We start from the raw sequence: 26,976 nt of genomic DNA, 5'->3' as shown, positions 1-26,976 counted from the left end.
TATAAAATATCTATTGGTTTTCTTGAGCACCACGTCTAGTACAAGTTCTATATCGGTTGAATTAGGTACCACGATTGTTACATGTTCGGTTGTTCTTTTATGTGTTGTTTTCATGAGTGAACTAGATTTATTCATTATGATACGTTCGTCACATGTTAGTCCATGAGTGACCAGATTGGTGCGGTTAAATGCTGGGATAATTTTTGTGTAGAACGAGCTTGCATGCTAACACCTATTAGTGGTTTAGGGATCCACAATCTTCACTTTACACCACGCCGACTCCCCTTTCGTCATAAGACGTTGAATTAGACCAAGAGGAATCTCTATAGGAACTAGTCCCTTATATTTCGCACATAGGAGATCGAGACACAACCCAGGGCTAAGGGGAAAAATGTAGATCGATTGCCCTAGATAGACAACTACATAGATGGCCTCTACCAGTCTATATATTCTTTGATTTTGTTCCCCCGTTAGATAAATATTACAACCTATTTCGAAAGTATTTTGAGGATCCTTGAATGGTCTGAATTACTTTAGGGGTGTGTTGAATTATGTATTGGGTTATGTCAAGGGAAATAAGTAAGAGTTTTACAGATGGTCCACTAAGTGTGCTATGGGCAACGAGCTAGGGTGTTGTCAGAGGATTGTAGGAGAGGTGACAGACCAATTAACAAAGTTAGTTGGTGGACTTGAATTCAGGAATGTAATTAGAGTAATTCTAGTGTTGGTAGGATGAACAATTTCGAAAAGTCTTTATATGGTAGAGGGGTTAGTCCATGACCGGATAGGAGAGTGGAATGCCTCATAATGATAGAGTTGACAGTGGAATGAAGCTAGAAGACTTGGGATGGAGTATATAAATTCAAAGGTAGTATTACTTGGTAGTAAGAGCTGCGGTTACATGATTGAGGTTTTATAGTTCAATATAATTGTTTTCTTATGATTATTTATATGAGATTATGTGGTGGATTCGAGTCTATCGATGATGCCTATCAATATGTGTTGTTGTACTAATACTACTATTCTTGTTATGCCATTTGACATAATCTACTTGATGTTTCATAGCTGAAAACAGTGATGAGCTTCGACAGCTTCCACTTCTTTCTTCTTATGATGGGAGTTATGTATTATTTCCAGATATTGTAATTTCTTAGAAGTTCTTGTACCTGTTTAAACTAGTTCTGGGGGGTGGGGGTGGGGTGGGGTGTTCTGTGTATTTTTCAAAGGCATTACTATTTTTATAAAGATTGAGAGAAAATTTTATTTAAATAAGGTGTTATACTATAATTTGTTTAGTTGCACATTATTAGTTTAAAATAGGGTGATAAGAGTTTTTCTATTTAGGCGTTAGAGTAGGTGTCGGCTCGGCCCTATGGTTTAGGTCATAACAAAATTAATAGTTATTAATTGATTGATTAAATAATACTTCTACAAAATAATAATAGTTTATGATCCCGACAATATTAATTTAAAATTTTTTAATTATAAATAGTTTATAAAAAGTGTTAATTTTTTTTAATGCGTGGTAATCTTTTGTAGTATTTTATTCTGCCATACACAATATACAATTCCATACTATAATATTATCAATTACTTCTCTTAATTCGTGATTTTTCCCTTATGTCACTTAAAATTCTTAATGTCATTATTTTCTCAATTTATTCACGTTATTTTGATTGCAAATAGATTGAGAGGTATTGAAAACACTCTTGAACTTGACACAAATTAATAGTTTTGTTCCCGAATTATGAATAATCTTAAAAATACTCCTCTACTTAGCTAACTGAACTCAAATATAGTGGTCTCAAACTCTTGTAGGAGCATGAAACTCGTAATAGAAAGTCGAGAGAAGTTTCGAAAACACTCCTAAATTTGAGAATTTAAGAGTGTATTTCACTTAAATTGCAAGATTCGAGGTGTATTTAAATTTAATTAGTCAAATAGAAAAATATTATTATGACCGTCGATAGTTCAAAAATAAAACTAATAATGAACACCTTAAGAGTGTGGTCAATACTTATCTAGAATATTTTTATGTTATTCCTCATTTTCCCAACAATTATCTGGATACATAATTTTGTGGCCAAATAGGAGCATCATTGGGATTAAATTATGTAAAAAAGAGTAAAATATAGGGAAGAGAGCGTGAATTTCAAGAGAAAAGTCTTATCCAAGTACACAACGTTCAGCATGATATCGACAGTTCCCAAGGACAAAACTTTGATCTTTTACCCAATTCCTTTTGTATCTGTTTTGGGGTTTTTTGCCTTCTGAAGTTAATTTTCAGCCCAGTGTTCACTTTTGGGTGATTGTAACATCCGATATGGGGAGTAGAACTTGCGATCTTGTTGGCCAAGTCGACCCAGCTCAGAGTTTCGATACACAAGCTCTGCTTCGCTATGCCTCTGCTAATGTTATTGGCTTCCCTCCAAACCCTTCTCTATTTACTATTTCTCAGGTCTGATATTCTTTTCTTTGCTTAAATTCAATTCATATATTCGGATTACTACTTTTTTCTTTGCAATTTTTTTGCCAAGCAATCAACTAAAATTGACGATTCTGACAAGTAAAATAGGAGCTTCAGAAACTATGATTTGTGACTGATTGTGTTAACAGACAGTGTATGTGTTGAATGTTGGAATTAGCTAAAGGAGAGGATGAAAAGACGTTTTTTTTTTTTTGGGATATTTAAGAGGATAACTCTTGTGCTTTGCTGTATTTGGGTGATTAGTAGAGTGGATCATACGGGCAAAAGGAAGTTAAGAAAGCTTGAAGAAATCCCCAGTTAATGTAACATTTCTTTCTTTATATGATTTCATTCGAATTCATGTAGCTTCCATGGAAAGCAGAGATATGTTTGGAGTGCCTGATACTAGGTGTATGTGTATGGCAATCAGAGCTTTATTCCTTATAGCAGAGAATTGTAACCTAGGAAATCCAATATGTTTGTCTAGTTAGAAAGAAAGAAACATATGATAGGAAGGCCAGAACTAATCTACAAGTGAGTGGTTATGAAATAAAGTGATGAAAAGGAATAGGGTAAGATTTCACTATCAATCCATTTGTTTTAAGGGATGGGAAACTTCTTAGAATGATAAACAAATGTTTTATACAACTTCAAATTTAGGGATGTGCTTGTTTCTAACAGAGCATTGTCTAAATGCAATGTCACAATTTTCTTGAACAAAATTTAGAAGTAACTGAAAAGAAAAAGGAGACTAGAAGTGCATTCCCCGGATTAGTAATAAAAGTTTTAGTTCCTTTCTAACAAGGAGAATAAAATCAAAGCTGCTAAAAGAATTCTTGCAAATATTTGAAATTATGAGCTCCACATTAAACCTGCTGCTAATTAATGATGTCATGTTGTATCAATTCAGTATTGGAACATACAATTTTCTTTAGTTCTGTGTGGCTTTCATCTGTACAATCAGCAGAGGCTTCCATGTCTAATGCAGTTTTTTGTTGCAAAGTTATCACTTTTCATTTGTTTCTAAAATGCCGTCCTCGCTGTGAATCAGTTTGGGCATGGCCAGTCAAATCCCACTTTCCTCATTGAGGTCGGCTCAGGAACCTTGGCAAAAAAATATGTGTTGAGAAAGAAACCCTATGGAAATTTACTGGCATCTGCTCATGCTGTTGAGAGAGAGTATGAGGTCCTCCATTCTCAATTTCCCGTATGATATATATAAATAGTCATATGTCGTGTTTGTGCATTTTGGCTGTGTTTAACTTTGATACTTTGATGTTGACACGGCAGGTTCTACATGCATTAAGTACTCATTCGGTGGTCCCAGTCCCAAAGGTTTTTTGTTTGTGTACAGATTCAAGTGTGATTGGAACTCCATTTTACATTATGGAGTATCTGGAAGGACGTATTTTTGTAGACCCTATGCTACCTGTACGGATTCTATTTTCAAATTTTTATCTTCCTAGATTTTTTAGATTGTGGCATTACTAGAATAATATTAGTGTGGTTGGTAAGCCTGATTCTTTTCATTGATTCAAAAGACAAAATGTAACTTTTTTTTGCCTCTTTAGGATGTATTGCCTGAAAGAAGAAGGGTCATATATCGTGCTGTTGCTCAAGCTTTGGCCGGTCTTCACTCTGCTGATGTTGATATAGTTGGTCTTGGTAACTATGGGAAACGGATGAACTATTGTAAGCGGCAGGTGCAGAAAAATTTCATTTATGGAAAGCTTAAATCAACTTCAATCCAAAATAGTTTGGTTCAATGACATGAACCCTTACATATTTCTCTCTATTCAAGCTCATTTCAGTCTACATTTCCGGGGAAATTAAGTAGTGCCTGATTTGTTTTTTGTTAGTCTACATTTCTTGACCCTTGAGAATTATTATGTTACTGGTAATAAGACGTGCTTTTGAGTTTATACCCTAACACGTTTAGTTACTTTGTTCATGCAATGCACTTTTTAGGGGTGATTTTCGGTGTTTAATTTTTGAATATTCTTATAATGTTTGATTGTTTACCTAACCTACTTCAGGTGGAAAGGTGGGCCAAACAATATCTTTTATCTACCGGTGAGGGTAAGTCCAGGAGAAACCCTAAAATGTTAGAGCTGGCTGATTGGTTGTGGCAACATATTCCCCTCGAAGATTCCTCTGGAGCAACAGCAGGTCTAGTCCATGGTGACTTTCGGATTGATAATGTTGTGTTTCATCCTATTGAGGTGCAGTCCTTGAAAGCATCTGATACTTCCTTTTGTTCCTTGTAGCTTATGCTATTGGAGTCCTTTCAAATACATGCCACATGTTCCCCTCTCCCCGCTCCTTGTAGCTGATTCTGTTAGTTGATGTTGCAGGATAGAGTGATAGGTATTCTTGATTGGGAGCTTTCCACTTTGGGTAATCAAATGTGTGATGTTGCCTACAGTTGCTTGGTACTGCCTCTCTTTTGATACTTCTACTTAATTTCCAGAAATCATTTGACCAATGACATGCACCATCCTCATAGTCACATTTCTGTAATTAATATCCCTTACTAGCATTTTAAGTTCCACATGATGGACCCAAATAAGAAGTTTTAAAGTTGCTAATATCTTTCTTTCTTATCAGGGCTTTATTGTGAATATAGCATCAGAAAGTATAGAAGAAAATAATGGTTTTGAACTCACCAGCTTCCCTGATGGAGTGCCTTCTCTTTCCAATTATCTCGGAGATTATTGCTCAGCAGCTGTAAGACCTAATTTTCTCCGTCTTTGTTATATAGTCATTCTTTAGCAGGGATTTCTGTTACTTAACTTTGTTACACTAATAGAGAACAATAGTTATAAAAAAAAGCATGGCCCCACATTAGTTCCTTTGTGATGCAAGGAAAATAAACTGACTAGAGTATAGGAATTGTGACATCTATTAAGAATCCCTGCGCTATACTATTATCTCAAATCCAAATTTTTTGAACATTTGTGTGCACGGTTTATCATCTTCAATTTTATCCGGTAAATATCAAGAGAAAATCAGCAAAACTTTACTCTTTATGCACCCTAATATTGCAACTACTTGTTTCTGATTTCTTTTGGCTTTGGGTTTTGCATTCAGGGAAGACCTTGGCCAATAGAACAATGGAAGTTCTACATTGCCTTTTCTTTATTTCGTGGGGCTTCAATATATGCTGGAGTACATTGCAGATGGATCATGGTAATCAGATTTCATATTAATTTTGTGGGTGACATCACTTTGATGTTTTGACCAACAATTTTATTATGTAAGATTTATTATCTAATATTATAGATCTCTAATAATCACTTTGCAGGGTAATGCTTCAGGAGGTGACCGTGCCCGATGCACTGGGGAAAAGGCTGATTCCTTCATTAGAACTGCATGGTCGTTTATCCAAAGAAAATCTGTTCTCCCTCAGCACCCTCCAACTGGTAAATCCTATGCCTTAACAACTTCATTACTGTTTCTAATTTTGTTAAAATCTCCAATATTGGATGGCAATTCTAGTCTTTTTAGTTCTTCAAGAAACTCTCTACATTTGAAACTCTTATGTAACATTAAAATATTGAACCAAAAATTTGCTCTATTCAAACTCAATTTTCCAGTGAAATTGCAGATATTCTAGTCATTAACCAACCTTAACATGTCTCTGCAATGAAAAGAACAAGTTTGCACTTGAAAGATCACAACCTTTTATCTTTACATTCATTTTCATCAGCATTAAATGTCCACGAGAACTGGTTACTGTGTGAAATTGGTGCACAATTATATGACAGGCTACTATGACTTTGTTGATCATGTCACTCGAGATATTGAAACCAAGTTATAATACTTGTTTCCTTAGTTAGATTGTTCTGTTGTGCTCAACTATGCAGAGACAAGCTTAGAGGATCATGTCAGGCAACTTGGACATGATAGCTCAGATCAAGGATTACCTATGGGAGGGAAATTTGTGCCCAGCGAGAAGGTTCAAAAGTTGAGGAATAGATTGACAAAATTTATGGAGGATCATATATATCCAACAGAAAATGAGTTTTACAAGCTTGCACAATCTACCATGCGTTGGACAGTTCACCCAAATGAAGAGAAATTAAAGGAGCTGGCCAAAAAAGAAGGATTGTGGAACTTGTTTATACCAGTGAGTTTGTAAAGATCATTTTGTCGTAATGGAGTGAAAGATATTTGTTTTCTAAGAATGTACCTGATGTTTTATCTTCTACTAATATGTAGTTTGATGGTGCTACGCGGGCTAGAGAACTTATTTTTGGCAGCAGAAATGGTCCAGTGAACAATGATTTTGGTAGCTTATTGGGTGCTGGCCTTTCCAACCTGGAGTATGGATATCTGTGCGAGATTATGGGTCGTTCTGTCTGGGCGCCACAAATTTTCAACTGTGGGGCACCTGATACAGGAAATATGGAGGTAACATAAGTATTGCTTAATATTTTGTAAAGAGATAGTTTGCAGGTAGCTACTACAATAATCTTCTTTTAACTTAAGTCAACGAAGACTCTGTTAGAATAGGATTGTATATGTATATACCTATTCCTATTCTAACAGACTCCATAAATAGGCTTAAGGAAGCATAATTATATCTTGCACCAGCTGTACTGGAAAACTTAACTGGTGAAAAGTGAAACAAAAGTAGGTTCATAGAAGACAATTTGCTATACCCTTTCGAGGCATAATTGTCTATGTTGTAACATACTTTTGGGTGATTCATCTTTTCAGGTATTACTTCGGTATGGGAATGAGGTACAGATGAAGGAATGGCTTGTTCCCTTGCTTGAGGGTAATATACGCTCTGGCTTTGCAATGACAGAGCCTCAAATTGCATCCTCAGATGCCACCAATATAGAGTGTTCCATTAAAAGGTAGACACAAGCTACATCTTTGTAAGATAAGAAGTATATGAGATGCAACATCTCTTTCTGTCTCTCGTATTTTAATCTTATATATAGACACTGTCGAAGATAACTGTGAGATGTAAAATTGGACACCTGGTGAGATTCTTCAGCACCTTAGAAAAGACTAGCAAGGTATTAAGAGGGTAGACTAGACATAATTATAGCCATCATACACATCACTAATTGCAGTTGATAGTTATTCCCCTCCCCCATCCTCTTAGGGGCTGAGGCGGCCAAAAGCGGGCAAAAACAAGGAAATGAATGACATGAAAAAATAACAGAAGAAAAAATAGAAAATGAGATTCTGAAGTGAAATAATTGGATGACAGGATGTTCAAATCAGTTTTCCATTTTTATCTCACGTCTTATCTCATGATCTCAATGCTTCTGCAAATGGCATCTTACTATCTACCCTCAATCCAATCTGATTCTGATTCCGCAGAATATCTTTCAAGTTCGGATACGATCAGCCAATATAACCCTCCTTAACTGCCCTAGCTTCTTGCCCATCGGGCATGGTGGCACATCCTTCTTGATTGGGCATCTTTCAGAGAGGAAACTGCATATGAATTAGGAACACTCTAACCCCTGAACTTCCCTCCTAAGGGCGGATGCTTTACTTCCTGCTCTTTGTCCATTCGGAGAATGAGGTTTGAAAGGACAACTCTTAATAATATAATGCTCGACCCAAACTATTAAATATCTCCTGATTCTCTTGTACGAAATCCATTGCGCAGGCAAAAATTAAAAATTATCTTTTCATTCTCTCAATAATTTACTCTTCTCTTGGCGACTTAGTACTCCCTCTAACATCGTATTCGCACAGTTCAGTTTGGTGTGATAAATGAGGTGCTAACTGCTAATAATATGTCTTATATTTCATCAATGGTCACTTTGATCCCAAGATGGTAAATCCAAATTTCCCAATTTTTTGGGGGAATCTTATAGTACATTTATAAAGAAAAAGAGCAGCTCAGTGCACTAAGCTTTCACAATGGTATGCAACCTTACTCTGCATTTTTGCAAGAGATTGTTTCCTTAGCTCGAACCTCTGACCTCCTGGTCAAATGACAACAACTTTACCAATTATGCTAAAGTTCCCTTCAAAACACATTTATGTGTCTTAAAATACTTGATGAATGTTTCAGTGAGAAATTCCCAACATTGGGATTGGAATATCATGAAAGATGTTGAGCGTGAATGTCTAAGTTGCTCAGACTCGGGTACAGGTGTCCTATACGGGTGCAGATCTAGAGGTTGTCCTTCATGATCTTAATTTTAAGATTTGGGGCTTTGGATCTAGGTACGGATACGGGTGCGGGAATTCGGCTAAAAATAATTCAAATTCAAAAATAGAGTTATAAAATATGCCTAAAGTATGGTGGACTATTTTAAAGGAAAGGAATGCACAAATTTTTGAGTGCAAGTTGGAATTAGAAATCATGGTATTGTGTCGAATTTCTTTATCCATTTTGGTCAAAGTACCCAAAACTGTTAGACCATACCCGGTATGGATCCCACATCCACGTCGTGTCGACGTGGGTGTGGCACCAAAAATGAAGAGTACCCGCAACTTAGGCTGAACGTTTATTCAGTTTAGAAGGATTGTGTTCAACTTAATTATCCTATGCTTGTTGAATACACAGTAACCTTTAGGGGATTTTGGTCATAAAAGAAAATTGAAGCACTTAAATGCTTGAATTTGTTAGATTAATAAAAATAACTGTGAGAGTAATGCATTGTACAGACATGGGAACTCATATATTATCAACGGGACAAAATGGTGGACCAGTGGAGCCTTGGATCCCCGGTGCAAAATTCTCATTGTGATGGTTAGTTCTTGATTCTCAGCGAAAATAATTTGTTTCTGTTTATACTTTTATATTCAAACCAGTTAGTTTGGATGAATGGCAGGGAAAAACTGACTTGGCAGCTCCAAAGCATAAACAACAGTCCATGATCTTGGTGGACATCAACAGTCCTGGTATTACCATAAAGAGACCGCTAACAGTATTTGGGTTTGATGATGCTCCTCATGGGCATGCAGAAATAATATTCGAGAATGTATGCGTCCCAGCCAAGAATATCCTGCTTGGTGAGGGGCGTGGGTTTGAGATTGCACAGGTAACGATGTTTCATGTATTTAACGAGTTCACTTTTTACATATTTTATGACATTAGCCTTTAATGAGCGAGGCTTTTGATGGCTATTTATCAGAAGTTCATACATCTGTTACATTCAATCGATCATCATACTTTTGCATTTTCTTTTGGATTTTGCACATCCAAGGAAAATGATTTAATCTCCATTTATATTACACGTTCTAAAGTTTGAGTGTCAACCATTATTTTTCAAATAATTATATAACAGGGGGTTCGAGGGGGAAAAGAAGAAAATTCCTGCTTTTGTTTCAATTTAGTGGTACATCTTTAAAGGGGTCATCGTCTACGAATGATAAGACTCATGAAATTCTAAACTGCTCATAATGGTTATCTGAGGGAAGATATCTGCAGCATATATAATCGTATGACTGATACTTGGTTGCTGAGTTCTTATTCTTGTAGGGTAGGCTGGGGCCTGGAAGGTTGCATCATTGCATGAGACTTATAGGTGCAGCAGATCGTGGCATGCAGATGATGGTTCAAAGGGCTCTTCAAAGAAAAGCTTTTGGAAAATTAATTGCTCAACATGGCTCTTTCCTTTCTGATGTTGCTAGTGTAAGGTTTTTGCTTTTAAGTTTGGTCAAAGAAAACCTCCATAACAGTAACTGCTTTATTAAGTTTGTCTCTTCTTTTTCCGTAATTCTTTCTGAAATGATACATGACAATGGACTTCACAGTGTCGAATTGATCTGGAGAAAACCAGATTACTAGTTCTCAAAGCTGCTGACCAGCTTGATCGACTTGGAAATAAGAAGGCCCGTGGTACAATTGCAATGGCGAAGGTAAAGCATAATGACAAGGACTTACGTGATTGCACTATTATCTCTTTCTGAAAATACTTTACCAAGATTTTATGGTTAACAGGTTGCTGCTCCAAATATGGCATTGAAGGTTCTCGACACAGCAATGCAAGTGCACGGTGGTGCTGGTTTATCAGGCGACACTGTTCTTGCACATCTCTGGGCTACAGCTAGGACATTAAGAATCGCAGATGGTCCTGATGAAGTACACCTGGGTACAATAGCAAAGATGGAACTTCAGAGAGCCAGACTGTGAAAGGTTGATACAAATACTTCCTTTTTGCATCGACACAAGTCGTTTGTTTGCACACGACTTCAACCTCTGCCCTGGCCAAGAAAATAATAATTGATAATAGAGACTATTGGAAAACAGAGGGCTGAGAGCATGAAAATAGAAGGCTGTGGAGCACAAAGTAAGCCAATAATGAGTTTTAAGTAAGCTTATGGTATTTGTATAGTATCATCAGTTGTCTTGCTCAATAATGGTGTCAGTTTGTGGCACATACATTTAACTTACCCACTGATGTATACATGATCTCCAAACTCTGATTTGCGCCATCTTGGTTTTTACAGTAATCTCTTTTCATTTTTCTCTGTTGAAACTCTTGAAGCTGTATTAGATAACGTTATATATATATACATGTGTGTGTGTGTTAATCTGTTTCTTCCTAGTGTTTTTTCTTTCTTGTAACTAAGGATGGCAAAATGGGTAATTAATATGGGTACTCATTTAAAAATGGATAGTTAAATGGATAAAAGAGACTCATTTATAAAAGAAAGAAAAATGACATTCATATTCTTTTAAGGTGTAGGTGGTCGGGATAGGGATGGGTGGGATAAGGAAAGGAAAAAAGTGATTTTTTTTTTTTTTGGGAAGGGGTGGGGGGTTGAGGGTTGGGGAAGGTGGGGGTGGGGGGGAGCGAAATAAATTTTATTTTTAAGGTGTTGGGGTTGGGGTGGAGGGGGATGAGGGGGATGAAGAGTGAGTAAGAGATTTTGCTTTTGAAGCTTTTAAGATGATCCCTATAATAATATGGGTAAATATGGATATCCATGTTATTCATTGGGTAACTCGTTTCTATCCATTTAAAATATGAGCTGAGTCGAGTATTTTATCCATTTTTATTTAATTCATTTTCGATTGACTCATATTTGACTCGACCCGCTCGTTTGCCACTCCTACTTGTAACCAATCCATGCATTTGCATGGGTTTAGAACTTGTCACTAGTATGATCATTGACCTAGTTCCTATCTTTTCTTCAATTTCTAACTTCTTCTGGCATTGCTTTCAGTTTGGAATTTCTGTACATACACGGGATAGTCAGAGGCGAATCCAGGATTTTAAGAAGACGGGTGCACCATTGCTTTAAAGATAAGATAAAAAAATTAATAATAACAATAACTAAGCGAGCAATACATAAAAATTACATTACCACAAAAAATATCATCAGTTTACAATTGTACTCGACGAGACTTCATATTTTGAAAACGATCTATAATAGCATCATTACTTACATTTTCAAATATCTTCCGCTCTATCTTACAAACTAAACATTCATTCAAAAATTCTTCACCAATGCTATTACGTAGATCATTTTTGATGAGCTTCATTGAGGAGAATGCTCTTTCCACACTTGCCGTAGCAACAAGCAAAATCAAAGCCAACTTTACAAGCAAATAAACAAGAGATCAAGTTTGATCCAATTTTATTTGTGCCATCATCGTAGCAAGATCTTTAATCCCCTTCAAGTTGAGAAACTTGCTATCACACTCTCGAGCATAGACAATGAAACTATCAAGTTGATAACTGAGATCTCGAAGTTCATTATCACCAAACTCACTTTTATAATATTCGGCCAACTTCATTATTCTGCTCTTACTAAAATTAGCAAATGAATCAACCGGATTCAAACTAGCCATGCCAAGGAGTAAGTCACTAGTCACAACATCAAAACGATTATTGAGCTCCTGAAGTTGCAAATCAATAACTGCATAAAACACTTCCACACGAAAGTGATGTAAATATGAAATTTCGGACTTCTTACGCTTCGATCTTGGATAGTCTTCAGTCATTTCGGGAACCGAAATAACATGTTTACCACAAAATGAAGAAACCTCATCCATCAAAGACTCCAAACCACTCTCTCTCATTGTTTGTAATCTTCTCTTTGAAAGATTAAGCAATCCCATAGCATTGACAATATCTTGATCTTTCTTTTGTAAAGCTTTGTTCAATTCATTTGTAAGAAGCAACATCCATCTTGAACATCAAATGCAACACAAAGATAAATTCAAATTCTTGAATTTTATCTAAAAGGTTACCTGCCGTAAGTTTATCAAGATCATGTGGAGAATTTTCTTTCATATCTTTAAGCACATTAGCAATTGAAGAAAATATAATCATGAAATTTTCCAAGGTTTTGAAATGGGATCCCCAACGAGTATCACCCGGTCGTTGGAGGCCACGTTCTTGATTTAATCCTTGTCCGGTAAGAATTTCTCCAGATTTAAGCAATTCTTCCAACTTCTCAACTTGGTGTTGTCGAAGTAAGTCTCTGCGTTTAAAAGATGTCCCAATAATATTCAAAACATTAGTGACAACATAAAAGAAATTTTTCACATCCGGATGTTTTTTAGAAAGAGCCACAAGTGTCAATTGCAATTGGTGAGCAAAACAATGAATATGATATGCAGATGGAGCATCTTGCAAAATCAAAGACTTTAGACCATTTTTTTCTCCTTGCATATTACTAGCTCCATCATAACCTTGTCCACGAAGTCTTGATAGGCATAACGAGTGATCCAAAAGTAAAGAGTAAATTACTTTTTGCAATGATCTTGCGGATGTATCACCCACATGAACAATACCCAAAAAGCTTTCTATCAACTCTCCGTTTTTGTTAACATATCGTAAAACTAGTGCCATTTGCTCTTTATGTGAAATGTCCTTTGACTCATCAACTAGTATTCCAAAATAATCACCATCCAAGTCTTTGATGATAGCTTTAATTGTTTCTTTAGTACAAGCATCCACAATCTCTTTTTGAATTGTTGAACAAATCATCATATCATTTTTTGGAGCATGTTGTAATATCACCTTTTCCACATCCGGACAATTAACCCCATGAAATTTCAAAAGTTCAAGAAAAAGACCTTTGTAATCGGAATCTTCACTCTCATCATGACCACGAAATGGCAATCCATTTCTTAGGAGAAACCTTACCACATTGATTGAGGCATTTAAACGAATTCGATAATCACTTTTTTTTTTCACTTTGCTTGTGAAGAGAAGATTGAATTGATTGACGTTGATTCGCAAAATCAAGCATCCTATTCAAACATTTGTTATGAATACTATTCACCTCACCAACATGTAATCGAATCCTTTCCGGACCATGGTTCCAATTCTTAAAACCATCTTGTGTAAATGATTTTCCCGCATTACCACGACTTTCAAATTCATTCTTGAAGAGATAACAACACAAACAAAATATAGCATCATCATCTATGCTATATTCTAACCAAGCAGAATTTGGAGCATTAAACCACTCAGGATTAAATTGCCGATTACTAGTCCCAAATGTTGTTTTAGGATATACACGAAGTTTTGGTTGATAAGGTCCCATCAAAATATAATGTCTCCTCACAACATCTCGAATATTAAAATCATATTCAAAGATGGGTTTTCTTTCTCCGGGATCCCGTTTGAGAGATCCAACCCCAAGAATACAATCAACATTTGAAGAAGAAGATGTAATTGTCTCTCTTTGAGCTTCTGGAGCTACATGTGAACTAACAGGTAGATCGCTACTAGAACGTGGTTTCTTAATCAAAAATTTATCCATTTAGATATTCAAGGATAAATGTTCCTACAAATTCAAATAACTATTCAACTTAGTCACAAATTTTAACTAGCAAATTTAAAATAAAATAAGAGAATCGCATATCTTTCACAATAAAAAATAAGGGAATCACACCCTTGCAAGTTCAAATAAAATAGAGGAATCACAATCCTTGCAAATGTAACTAAAATAGAGGAATCACACTCCTTTCACATTTAACAATAAGAAAATCACACATTCATAATAAAAAGAGAACTTATGCCTCTTTTGCATTCGAAATCACATATTCATAGAAAGAAGAGGAATCACACCCCTTTCACATTTAAAAAATTAAGGGAATCACACCCATTTCACATTAAAAAAATAAGGGAATCACACCCCTTTCACATTAAAAAAAAGGAATCACACTCTTCAAAATTGATAATATAATATGAAACACATTTCTTACAAGTTACATCCGCAAAATATGTAAGTTTGAGATAATCAATTCTTTAGCTATTGATGATTTTCTATTATAAGTAATGACAAGATTTTTTTATATGAAAACCCTAAAATTAAAGTGATATATACATACATATATTTTTTTTTATCTTGTTAGTTTGTATATTAAAAAGAGAAATCATAAACTAAAATTACCTTAAACTTTGACAATGATGATTTCTCTAAATTCTTGACTTGAAGTTGGAGACTTGAAGTTCTTCTTTGTGTGGAAAATAGAAAACAAATTTGAAGAGAGAAGAAAAATATTGTTGGAATTTGGAACTTGAAAAGTGTGTGGAAAGGAAACTTTTGAAGTCTTTGACTTTTAGAACTTTCAGAATTTAGTTTTTTTTTTTTTTTTTAATGAAAAATGTGTTTTTAGTTAATAAAAATAAATTGCAGCGAATTGGAGCTGCCTGGGATCGAACCTGCGACCTGTGAGTTGAAATTTTGTAGTGGTACTAGTGAACCATCCAACCATTTTGAGAACGGGTTCAACAAGTTTAAATTTAATATATTCTTTAATAATTATAGAAGTAGTATATCGAGTTTAGTCGGATGACCACGTGTTCGGGTGACCCAAAATTAGTACATAAATTCGCCCCTGGGGATAGTCTATTATGAGGAATCATTTGTTAGGATGTATAAGAAATATGTTGAGTGTGGTGTATTAATAATGTTAATGCTAGTTATGCTGAGAAATTTTTTATGCAGTGTTTGATTTGGTGTATTAAAAATAACATGCATTGCATAATTTTTTTTAAAAAAATAAATAATAAAAATATCCTCCATAAAATATAGTGGAAAGAATGTGGACAATGTTCTAAGGGGCAAATGCATTATTAATAGGAAAAACTACGGAAAATAGCAAATTACAATAAATATTAAAGGCATATAGCTATAGTATACTTTTTTTTTATGCATATATTTAATTCTTAAATAGCAAATACAATTCTACACGCCTAATCAAGTTTTTTCAGCCCCCTTTTACGTTTCACTGTTCCCTAGTTTCCACCTTCAAAGTTTCTCTTTCAATCTATCCTCAAATCACCGTCTCTTTCCCCTGAATTTCCTTAGAATTAACGATCCTTTGCATGATTAAATGAGCTATTTTGTGATTCAGATTCATCAGATATTTTCTAATTCCATTTTTTTCTCTTTTTCATTGAAGGTTATAGTTGTATACACGTTTCATCTATCTTTATAGGGTTTTTGTTGAAGGTTTTTTTTTCACCATTACAATGGCGGAAGTTAGTACTCCGAAGAGGGTCACAAGAAGTACACATTTTGATAAATTGTTGAAGGAAGTACATTCGTTTGATTTGTGTATCACTTAAGAGCAAGTGAAAATTTTAGACTCTATTGCTGCAATGGAGATCGAGAAGCAAACAAAGATTCGTAATGACATTAATGGATTGTACACTTGCATAATTGTATTGTTTTACTTTCATTTTGCCATATTGTTGGGTTGTACACGATACATTAATACTTATATTGTTCAAACAAATATATGAGTTCATTGTATTCAATGTATGTTAGCCAATTATTGTATTCATATGAATATTATATTATTTGAACAGGAGGAAAAAGTTGTTTTTAATACTTTTCCAATTTTTATACACTTGGATACTTTTACTGTATTGGGTGTCATTGTCACTTGTATTGAACTATTATCACAAGCTTAAAATGTGGATATATTGAGTCTGTTGTATCCAATATATGTTAGTGAATTATTGTATTTTTATGTATACATATCATTTGTGTACCTATAATATTCATGTGTGTTCTTAATAGTTGTATTAACATGCTAAATGTACATACAATGCATTTATTGTATACAAGAAATCAGATGTTATGTTTTAAATCAAATTTTGAGTATGTTGTATCCCAATTTTTTTGTTAAACTGATAGGAATCCAAAAGTATATCCTGTGAACATGTTATTATTTCTTGTTAATTTAATAATGGAAAGTTGATAATTTAACGGGCATAATTAAAGAGCAGTCAGTTATAATTAAGTCTCATAGCGGAGCAAAGAGCTATTGATATCGGTACCGATCCGTCTCGATCTATTACTGCTTTCGTACTAGTCTGGTAGCCTCCGATTGGGGGAAGATGAGAGTTGGGGGGGGGGGGGGTGGGTACTTGGAAGGGGAACATGACGGGGAGAGGATTTTCTACCAGTATGTCCTGGTCTGTTCCAGTTCATCAGTCAGGAAATTTGTTTTTTGATTTTTTTTAATGTTAAGGCCGTTGGGCTAGCCACTAGTACGGGATAGTGGGCCCCACCCAACGACCATTTCACCCCAACCTCCCCCTTAAAAAAAACCCTCCTACCCCCAAACTTTTTAATACTCCAAAGTTTTTAAAAATACATTTTAATCCTATTTTTCAACTATAAANCCCCCCCCCCCCCCACCCATTCATTCTTTACTAACAAATCTTCTTCTTCTTCATTTACTATCTTAAGTCTCAACTCTCAAATCTTCTACTCTGTAATCTCTACGAAACTGTTATTTATTAGTTTTAATGTTCTGGTGAATTAGGTAGAGTAGAACCCCTACCTCCATTCTATGGAGCTGGAGTACCCCTACCAGAAGTCCTGCCACCTTTACCAGATTGAACTCTGCCGTGACCACTGGCTGGAGACACTGAATCCCTAGTTGGAACAATCGAATAAGAATGTTGAGGTCCTGAATGAGTTTGTAGAGGACATTGTAGCATCATATGACCTGGATTCCCATAAGTAAAACAAGATCTCAACACAAATAACTGTTGTGCGAACCAGACGAATTACCTTGGACACCTCGGCCAAAACAATCCTCGGGATGACTGCCCTTTCTCAGCTGTTGGCAGAGAAGAATGAACCGGCCCATGGTGCTGGAATGAGCTACTACATCTATGCGAACCTCTGCCTTCAGATGAGGCACTAAAAAACTAACCAGAAGAATGGGTCCACTTGGGCTCCCTAAACTCCTTTAAAACATCAATTTTGCCTTCTTAGCGGTGCTCACAATGGACTGGAAGGAAGCCCTCTCTCTGGCTACTCTGAACACATAAGATCTGACGGAGAAAATCAATTCTCTAAAAAACCTGCGAACTCTCTTTGCCTTATCCAGAACAATAGTCATAGCATGCCTAAAATGCTCATAGAAGTGAGCCTCATACTTTGTGACAGACAAACCGCCTTGAGTCAAGCTCTCAAACCTCAGACGACTCTCCTCTCTCATGCTCCAAGGAATGAAGCAGTCCTGGAAAGAGTTAGAGAACTCATCCCACTTTGTCGGTGGAGATCTAATAGGTCTAGACCTCACAAAAGTCCTCCACTACTCCCTAGTGCGTCCACGAAGCTAGAGTGCAACAAACCGAACACCACGAGCATCCATCATACTCATTGCCTCAAGCATCTCATGGCACAAAGTCAAGAATTCATGAGCATCCTCACTTCTACCACCTTGAAATTGGGGTGGTTTCATCTTTTGAAACCTCTCGTAACACTATTGCTCATTTTTCGTCAAAATAACCTCAGGAAATATATATGCACCAACAGCCAGTACAGGAACCGCTGATGGTTTGCCCACTTGAACATGAATATCCAGAGTCTGCTTCTAACCTGGAGTCTGTGCCCTTACCCTCATTTAAGCACCACGTGGCATACCTGTCGCACTACCCTAAAATAGGTTCTCTAACACATCTAGCATCCTCAACAAAGTTTCCTGAAACAAAGAAGCTCTAAACTCGGGAGGAACCTGGTCCTGAGCAACCTCAATCTTATGCTCAGGAGAAACCTCTCTTGCTCAACCTCTGGATGGTGCCACTCCACATGCACGATCTCTAGCATGTGTTATTCCACAAGCACTGCCTCTAGCTCAAGCCTACCTCTACCCCTAACTGGGGTCTCATTAATAGGCTCGGGGACTGTTTCCCCTCTACCACTGGAAATAGAAGCGGTGGTCATCGACATCTGACAAAATAACATGTGAAAACTCAACTCTAGTGAATGTAATCAAACACGATAAGAAATGATGAATAAAATGAAGTTTCTTGACAATCTTTGTAGCCTCTCGAAGAAAAATACAAACGTCTCCATACCGATTCTCAAGACTCTACTCAGACTTGGCTTGTACATACATAATACTTATAAATCTGGGGATCTGATACCATTTGTCACGATCCAAAAATGGATGTAATGACACTTGTCTATTCCCACCAAGAGTCATGACCCAAAAGCGGACGTGATGGATCTTTGTTTTTTCTCACCGAGACAAGTCAGTCCCAACCTAACAAAGATAAAAGAAATGTAGAAAATAATAAAGTAAGAGCAAGACAAAGGCGGAAAACTTATTCAATCTATTAAAATCCCCAAAATCTGGTTGTCACGTGTACAAACCTCTAAATACATGAAATGCGAAATTAAGAAATAAGTACAAGTCTTAGTTTTTTTTCTCAGAGAGAACAAAACTTAAAGAAAAGAAAAAGAGGGTCCCGAAGTTACAAACATCTATCTCTTCAAATCCTTGAGAAGCCTCGAAATCAGAAGAAACAGAAAGAGATCACACGGGTTCGAGCTCGGAACCTACACAAGTGTAGAACAAGGGGTGAGTACCAACAACATGGTACCCAACAAGTAACCTAGTAAACATGGCATCTAGATAGAAATCAAATACACCTTGCTCTCGAACCCAACCTCCTCAAACTACAACCTGCACAAAAATCAGCCTAACTTAGCAATTGTACAATACACGACTCACAAGATCCAATATCCACAACTCGATTGTCACAATCAACAATTAAACAAATCAAGTAAGTCATTTTCAAAGTCAAGTAGTTCAGTCACACGTAATAAGTACATCAATCTCTAGTAACAAGCAAGCCACACATAAGCATCGAATGCATCAAGTCACCATAATCAATCTCTTCCCGGAACCATTTTTCATTGGCACAATCTTAATATCCGAAACCATTTACAATCGGCTTTATATTAAATCTTTAGCCGAAACCATTTTCTATCGGCTTTATAAACATTTTCCAAAAATGACCTCGACATCACAACACTCACCGGCAAAGACCTCAGCATCATATCACTCGCCGACAAAGACCTTAACATTATAAATCATTACATGTCTCATCACGGTGTTCACAATCAATGCACACAAGAAATATCACACCATGCGGAAGAGACAAAAAATCACACATTTCAAGTCCACATTCATGCTATCAAGCATTTTATCAATCATTCAACAAAGGTCACAATAAGACAATTCACATCATTATGTTCATCACATAGCCTTATTCATTTCAACCCTTTTTATTAATTTAGATGTATCAAGTGGACAATTGAGCTCTTCACCTCATCCCCATTACTCCCATCACACAAGCAACAAAGAAGGTACATGAATCCGACTAGAATACAAGGTTTATGAGATCATTTGTCTTAAATCAATCAATATTCACTCCAAGAGTTAGGTCTTTCCTTTTCGAGTCACTTCTAAACCCACACAATCTATATACAAGCAAGTATGCACCACAAATTTCCAAAACACAACAATACTTACATCAAATCTCTTGAAAATGGGTTAATCAACACAAAATTCAATTATGAAATAATGTTTAAATCCAAAATTTAATACTTGAAAACATTACTCAAGTCTTTAGGAACTCATTGGGGAAAATTATTTCAAAAAATGACTTAAAATTAGTTCTGAATCTCCATTTTAGCTAAGAACTTGAGTTCTTGAAGAACCACACCATTCACCAATCAAAATCTCATATTTTGATGTTAAAACCCATAATAATCAAAGGGAAATGAAGGTTTAGGATTATTAAAGCTTAGCCAAATGATTTAGCACAAGAAAACCTTTCCAAAATTGCCACCATGGATTTTCCAAGCTCAAAAATGGAAAATGAGGCTTAAACCCCGAAAATGGTAAAAGGGAAATGAAGGTTTAGGATTATAAAAGCTTACCCAAATGATTTAGCACAAGAAAACCTTTCCAAAATCGCCACCATGGATTTTCCAAGCTAAAAAATGGAATATGGGGCTTGAACCCCGAAAATGGTAGGTCAAAACCCTTCTCAAATGTTGCAAAGACGACTAGGGGTTCGCTTAAAGCAAACCCCGCAAAATCTCGGGCATCGCAAAGCAAATGGCCTTAGCTAAAGTGAAGGTCGCTTAAGTGACTGATCCTTCACGTAAGGGGAGGTCACCTAAGTGGCAGTACCTTCGCAAAAGTGAGGCTTGTAGCACCCCAAAAATACAACGAATTCTCAAAACACCGAAAGGACTCTCAGGATTTGTTCAGAACCCCGTGTACACAAACCACATATGCAAATTAATCAAACTCAATATTCTAGACTCAATGGAACTGTCAAAACATAAATCCGAAGTATCTTGGACTCGATATCCATGAAAACCATAAAAAATTAACTTAACGCCTAAAAAGGCTTAAACAAGCTCGGGACCTATCAAAAATCAACCAAGATCTCACCTAGGCCTAAAATCATCCCCCGAATCTAAAAGAACTCTCATAATTCTGATTAGAGCATCCGAACCTCGAATGTTGACCAAAATTAATCCAGAGGCTAAAATTCTACAATTTCTCAACTTAGGACCTCAAATCCTAAAAAAGACTTGAAATCTAAAACCGTAAACTCTCACCACTCTGATTTTACATTTCAGGATTGATGGAATCGATATAATTATATTCTGACACTCCAAACTCCAAAAGACACCAAAAATCACCTTTTTAACAACTTAGCATTTCAAACTCAAAACTTGCCAAATTCTCAACTTTTAACTCAAAGTTCAAATTAAAATTTTCAAAGCTCAATCACAGAAGACTCGCTGTCAATGACGAGAGGGCAAAATGATAGATTCATGAAACTTTTCAAAAATGACCGTTCGGGTCATTACATTTACTTAACCGATTGTTTATTAAACCCATCTTACAATGAAATAGGTGTAACAAAAATGGTTGAAAATATATATTTAAATTTAGATATTCAAGCCGATGAATTACCTAGTTTGACAACATTTAAAGATAACACAAAAATTGAAGCTAGAAAATTGTATGGCTTGTATAATTCTGATAGAATAACTGAAGTAGTACGTAATGAAGAACCTGAAACTTCTAGGTGTAGATATGAAGATAATATTGATGATATGCTTGAAAATTGTCTTGATCTTACTTCTAAGGGAGAAGGCACAAGTACCCCCTAGACTGACTGAAATCCTAGAGACACATCTTAACTAAACTAAGGTCCTATTACCCCCCTGAACTCATTTTATATATAATATTCACCTTTTGACTTATGTGGCACACCCCGCGACTCCACGCAGTTGAGATGCGCGGGAGATATTTGGATGCCACGTAAGCTAAAAAGATGTACAAAATTACAAAAAAATAAGTTCAGGGGGTAATAGGACCTTAGTTTAGTTAAGGCGTGTTTTCGGGATTTGGGTCATAGTCTAGAGAGGTACTTCTACCTTTTCCCTACCTCTAACGGAAAGAATGATTTGGATGATTATCTTAATCAGGGAACAAAGAGTATTATGGATGCACAAGGGAAACCTCAACTTTTAGAATAATGGAGGAGTCACGACAAGACATTTCCAAAAATCCAACCGGTGGTTAGAGATGTATTAGTTATTCAAGCATCTTCAATAGCTTTGGATGTCATTTTAAATGCAACAAAATTTCAAATTGAAGAGCATATGTATTCATTGGCATCAGAAATCTTAGACATATCAGTATTGTTTAAAGATTGGATCAATGCCGAGCAAAAGAATTATGAGTGTCCAAATTTACCTTCCTACTTTGAATATGATATAGATGCAATTTGATAGATTGTAGTGAAGACGACGTGGATGCATTGGAGGAACAAGGACTACAACCACTTCCAGAACATATTACCAAAGAAATGTTAGAAGATCTAAGACATGACTATTTTTGTAACACCTTAGGATTTGGAAAAGGAAGAAAACAAATTTTTGGATTGAAGTCTGATATAGGTCCCATCTACGGATTGTAGAAGATTCTATGGGCCCTAGATGGAAACCGTAGAAAGGGGTGAAAATAAAATTTTCAAAACAAGTCCCAGTATCCTTTGTATCGTTCACCAGGACGGTCCGTCATCCTTTGTACGAGTCATAGATAGGTCTCGTAGGTGACTCTCTGACTTAGTAAATTTTAAGGAAAGTTGATTTCTACGGACCGTAGAAAGACATACAAACTATACAAATGTTTCGTCAAAAGATAGGTGAAATCATTATCATAGTACATGGTCTACGGTTGACCAGTACGAACCGTAGAAAGTAGGCCCAAACCATAGGTCGAGTCCGACAATTTTATTAAGTGGTTTTTGAGTCCTTTTCTAATTATTTTAACCCAATACTATGTTGTTTTGTCTTCTACCCTAAGCGCTATATAAAGCTTTTAAGCCCCTAATTTATCCATTTTCAACTCATTCTCCTAAATTCCCTAAACTCGACCAAATTCACTCCCCAAATTCTCTCAAGCCTAAGGAAGAAGAAGAAGAGTTAGGGTTCCATTCAAGTCTTGAATTCTCCATCATTTTGGTCTTAAAGGATCAAGGTATGTGTGTATTAACCCATGGAGTCCTTTCCTCCATGGGTCCCCAAAGATTTCAATTTGCCATTGATCAAGTTAGGGTTTCAATCCAATTTTTATGGGTTTCATTCAATTATGATTTATTGTTGTTGATTAAGTCTCCCAATGCATGAATCGATGTTAATACATGAAATTTAGTTGAAATTATGTTGACCAATGCCTAAATTATGATTTTCAAATATAAACCTATGATGAACTCGCGAACTTATGAATTATGAATTTATGAAGATATGCATGTTTTCATGAAGTTATTGAAAATGAATTGATGATGCTTTGAAATGAAAGTATTGATGCTATTGTGAAAGGATTTCTCACTTACTATAATAATCATAATTGTGAAAGGTATTTTCACAAATGAAGTCACATTGGTGAAATGCTTTCTCATCCATGTTGAATTATGTTTAAGGAGCTATTCTATATTTTGATCTTGAAAGATGTTGATTGATATTGATCATTATTTTTCCTATGTTATAATGATATTTGGATTTTATCTATTCCGTTGGGATTTAGACTTAGCACCGGGAGGGCTTTGAGGTGGAGGCTCAAATAGAGTAGTCTCTAGTAGCAACCTCTAGTCCCAAACTACGTTCCTCGTAGAATGTATTAAATGACCTAGCTAGTGAATCCACTTTAGTAAATGATGATATGTACGGATTCTACCTTGGCAAGTAGATTCCTCTTCTTTTGGTATGAGGGATATACCGGATTCCATGATATAGCTCTCATGGTCTTACTGTCGGTTAAAGCTAAGATCCCATAAAATGACTATGTTTTCTTCAAGTTTTCCTTATGTCCTTTATGTTAATATATTTGACTATGTTTTCATGATTTTCATGTTATCTCTTCTTTAAAGATTCCGAATATTTCAATATGATCACGCCTACTCATTTTTAAGTCATTCATGATATCATGCCCATGTTTATGCATATTTCCTCATACTTGGTATATTCCATATACTAATGCATACATGTGCCTACATTATTTCACTAATGTAAGGTCCAACGCTCCTACATCCCATACACATGGCTAGTTGATTCTTCATAGGCTTTGAAGACTAGCGAGTCCTTATGATCCGAGGACCGAGACTCTTTTATTACTTTTTTATATTTTATTTTAGACTTTGTATGTGATGTATGATTTACGTCCCAATCACTTTTTTATGATGTATTAGATGGATTTGAGACTTATGTTAGACTTCTGCTTTTGTCAAACTTTTTTGATATATGAAATGCTACCTTTTAAAGCCCTTACTTTCTATTATCTTTAATGATGTATGCTAAGTGGCTAGTGTAGGGCCTATCAAGGTTCTATACGCCGTGTTACGCCTAGGGTCTACTGTGGGTTGTGAAAATTTTCAAGGCTTCATATATTAGTATGATTATTCAAGGACTAATTCAAACAGAACCCATTCTAGAAGGTGGCTGGGTAGATTAGGTCCTCTTCTAATATTTGTAATACAAATTGTACTATCTAATTTGTTATGAATAAAATTATAGGCTATTCGCCTTAAATTGTTTTAATTATTGTCTTCAATTTAATACAATTAGTCTTTTATATATATATATATATATTTCAAGTTTCAAATGTTCTAGACTTAAGTTACAATTTGAAATTTTAAAAGTTTGATAATTGAAATTAGTTTGATTTAGTTTAAAAAGTTTCAAACTTGAAAATTTTAAATTTAAATTTTTAAGACTTAAGAGTTTGAAATTTAAACTTAAAGAGTTTAAAATTTAAACTTGAAAAAATTTCAATCATAAACAATCAAGCTTTAATTTAATTAAAGTTAAAGGCGGGGGGGGGGGGNGGGGGGGGGGGGACCTGGAATTCCGGTCCGGGACTGCCATTACATAAATTAACAGTACATCCGGTACCGATTCCGTCTGCCTGTCACTAGGTTGAGGCCGGTTCCGGAAAATTCTCGTCCGGTCTCGCTGCCAACTTTACTTGTCTTATCCCACCAAGACAAGTCAGCCTAAAACCCAAAATATGACGATAGTAATGAGGAAATTAAAATATCAACGACTTAAATACAGATAACTTAATCAAATTTATAAATATCCCTAAAACCTGATTGTCATGTGTACATGACACTAATGTAATACAACTGAATTAATATAGAATACAAGTCTTAGTGCCCTTGTTTGTAGAGTAGACTAAGAACATGAGTAATGGAACAAGAGGGCATGCTAAAGTGACAAACAACTACCTCTCAAGTCTCCACAAAAAAGCCTCGAATGAAGTAGAGAAGAAAACTAATCGCAGATTTGAGCTCGTAATCTACACAAATGTAGAAATAAAGGGTGAATACCAAACAACACAGTACTCAACAAGAAAACCTCTAATAACAAGGTAAAGCAAAATAGAATACAAGTACTCCTTTCATCCCAACCGAACCTCCTCAAACTATAACTTGCATAGAAATCAGTCCAACCTAACAATTTCAGAATATACAGTTCACAAGGCTTAACAGTTACAATCCAATGGTCACAGTTCAACAACCAACAAGCAACAAGTATGACAATCACAAGTGTCAAGTAGATCTATAACAATTATCAAGTAGATCAATCACAAGTATTAAGTAGATCAATCACAAGCATCAAGTAAATCAATCTCAAGAATCAAGTTCATCAAATCACAATAATCAAATACTTGTTGGAATCATTTTCCATCCGCTTTATATAGTATCATTTGCCGGAATCATTTTCCTTCAGCTCAATATCACTAGCCAACCATTTTCTCTTCAGCTTTATATCACAGCACTAGCCGGAACCATTTCCTTTCGGCATTATATCATATCACTAGTTGGAACCATTTCCCTTCGGCTTTATATCGCATCACTAGCCAAAACCATTTCTATTCGGCATAATAACACATGTCTCATCACAGTGCACAACAATCAATGCAAATAAGTAATTTCACACCATAAGACAGAGACAACAACTCAAGCAATTCAAGTCCACAATAATGCAATCAAATCACCTCATCAATCAACAAAATAGGGTCCACAATAAGGCAATTCACGAAACAATTATCAATATCTTGCCTTTTTCAATAATTCCCTTTTTATTCATTAATATCAATCAAGTAGAATAATTGAGCCCATCACCTCATTCCCATTACTGATCCCCAACACATACAATGAAGGGAAACAGATGATTCTACAAGTTTTACAAGGTTTAGAAGATCACTTGCCTCAATTCAAACCCACTATCACTCCGTAACTTGAGTCTTCCCCCCTTTCATACGATATCTGAATCAAAGCAATCCATGGGGATTTTCCCGAAGAGTTGGATCATTTGCAGAGGTTGAAATTGATTGATGTCTCAAGCAATAACTTCACTGGTGCCATTCCAACATCTTTAAGTTAGCTTGTAGAGCTTTGCATTTTGCGCCTGTCTAGCAACCAATTTTCCGGAAAAATCCCATCTTCCCTTTCCAATCTAAAAATGATGGAAGTGTTGAAAATAAAGGAAAATTTTCTTGAAGGAGAGATCCCTCGAGAACTTGTTGATCTTCATTACATGACTGCTTTAAACCTGGAAAGTAACCACCTTACTGGCTCGATACCACCATCAACCATGCGAGTCATTGCTGCTTCCAACAACTATATATATGAGGCCATCTTCCAAACTTAGAAGGGCCTCTCAGAAAACATCCTAGGTGGCGTTATTCCACCAAACTTGGAAAAATGCAA

The 26,976-nt window shown here is 35.8% G+C and overlaps 2 protein-coding genes across 3 annotated transcripts; one reads left to right on the top strand and one right to left on the bottom strand.

The window, feature by feature from the left end:
• The first annotated feature begins 2,190 nt into the window (after window positions 1-2,190).
• On the top strand, window positions 2,191-10,991 carry LOC125853780 (probable acyl-CoA dehydrogenase IBR3). Of its 2 annotated transcripts, XM_049533530.1 has the most exons (17): window positions 2,193-2,458; window positions 3,519-3,653; window positions 3,758-3,898; window positions 4,039-4,170; window positions 4,504-4,689; window positions 4,822-4,899; window positions 5,075-5,194; window positions 5,558-5,656; window positions 5,772-5,889; window positions 6,334-6,596; window positions 6,689-6,880; window positions 7,190-7,332; window positions 9,113-9,197; window positions 9,280-9,489; window positions 9,930-10,082; window positions 10,205-10,309; window positions 10,392-10,991. In XM_049533530.1, the coding sequence occupies exons 1-17, from the start codon at window positions 2,324-2,326 to the stop codon at window positions 10,581-10,583; spliced, it is 2,487 nt and encodes an 828-aa protein (XP_049389487.1). In that variant the 5' UTR covers window positions 2,193-2,323; the 3' UTR covers window positions 10,584-10,991. The 2 variants fall into 2 exon arrangements, with proteins under 2 accessions (XP_049389488.1, XP_049389487.1); XM_049533531.1 differs by lacking the exon at window positions 10,392-10,991 and having other exon boundaries at window positions 2,191-2,458; window positions 9,935-10,082; window positions 10,205-10,312.
• Window positions 10,992-12,017: 1,026 nt separating this feature from the next.
• On the bottom strand, window positions 12,018-14,173 carry LOC125854492 (uncharacterized). Its single transcript, XM_049534069.1, has 3 exons — window positions 13,851-14,173; window positions 12,651-13,546; window positions 12,018-12,553 (listed from the first exon to the last, which is right to left on the bottom strand). Exons 1-3 carry the CDS (start codon window positions 14,171-14,173, stop codon window positions 12,018-12,020), a joined length of 1,755 nt encoding a protein of 584 aa, XP_049390026.1.
• Window positions 14,174-26,976: the final 12,803 nt, after the last annotated feature.

Source organism: Solanum stenotomum, chromosome 1, assembly GCF_019186545.1.
Source record: "Solanum stenotomum isolate F172 chromosome 1, ASM1918654v1, whole genome shotgun sequence".
In the NCBI taxonomy this organism is placed as follows: Eukaryota; Viridiplantae; Streptophyta; class Magnoliopsida; order Solanales; family Solanaceae; genus Solanum; species Solanum stenotomum.
Note: the sequence above shows the minus strand (reverse complement) of the source record. Positions and strands in the feature narration are given on the sequence as shown.

Bases quoted from the DNA above. Each gene is read 5' to 3' on its own strand.
- LOC125853780 (XM_049533530.1), top strand. From the start codon at position 2,324: ATGGGGAGTAGAACTTGCGATCTTGTTGGCCAAGTCGACCCAGCTCAG. The intron at 3,654-3,757 runs GTCCTCCATTCT...TTGACACGGCAG, and splicing joins CTGTTGAGAGAGAGTATGAG to GTTCTACATGCATTAAGTAC. The intron at 10,310-10,391 runs GTAAAGCATAAT...TATGGTTAACAG, and splicing joins GTACAATTGCAATGGCGAAG to GTTGCTGCTCCAAATATGGC.
- LOC125854492 (XM_049534069.1), bottom strand. From the start codon at position 14,173: ATGGATAAATTTTTGATTAAGAAACCACGTTCTAGTAGCGATCTACCT. The intron at 13,547-13,850 runs GTTAGAATATAG...CAATGTGGTAAG, and splicing joins AATGCTCCAAATTCTGCTTG to GTTTCTCCTAAGAAATGGAT. The intron at 12,554-12,650 runs GTAACCTTTTAG...AATTGAACAAAG, and splicing joins TCTTGATAAACTTACGGCAG to CTTTACAAAAGAAAGATCAA.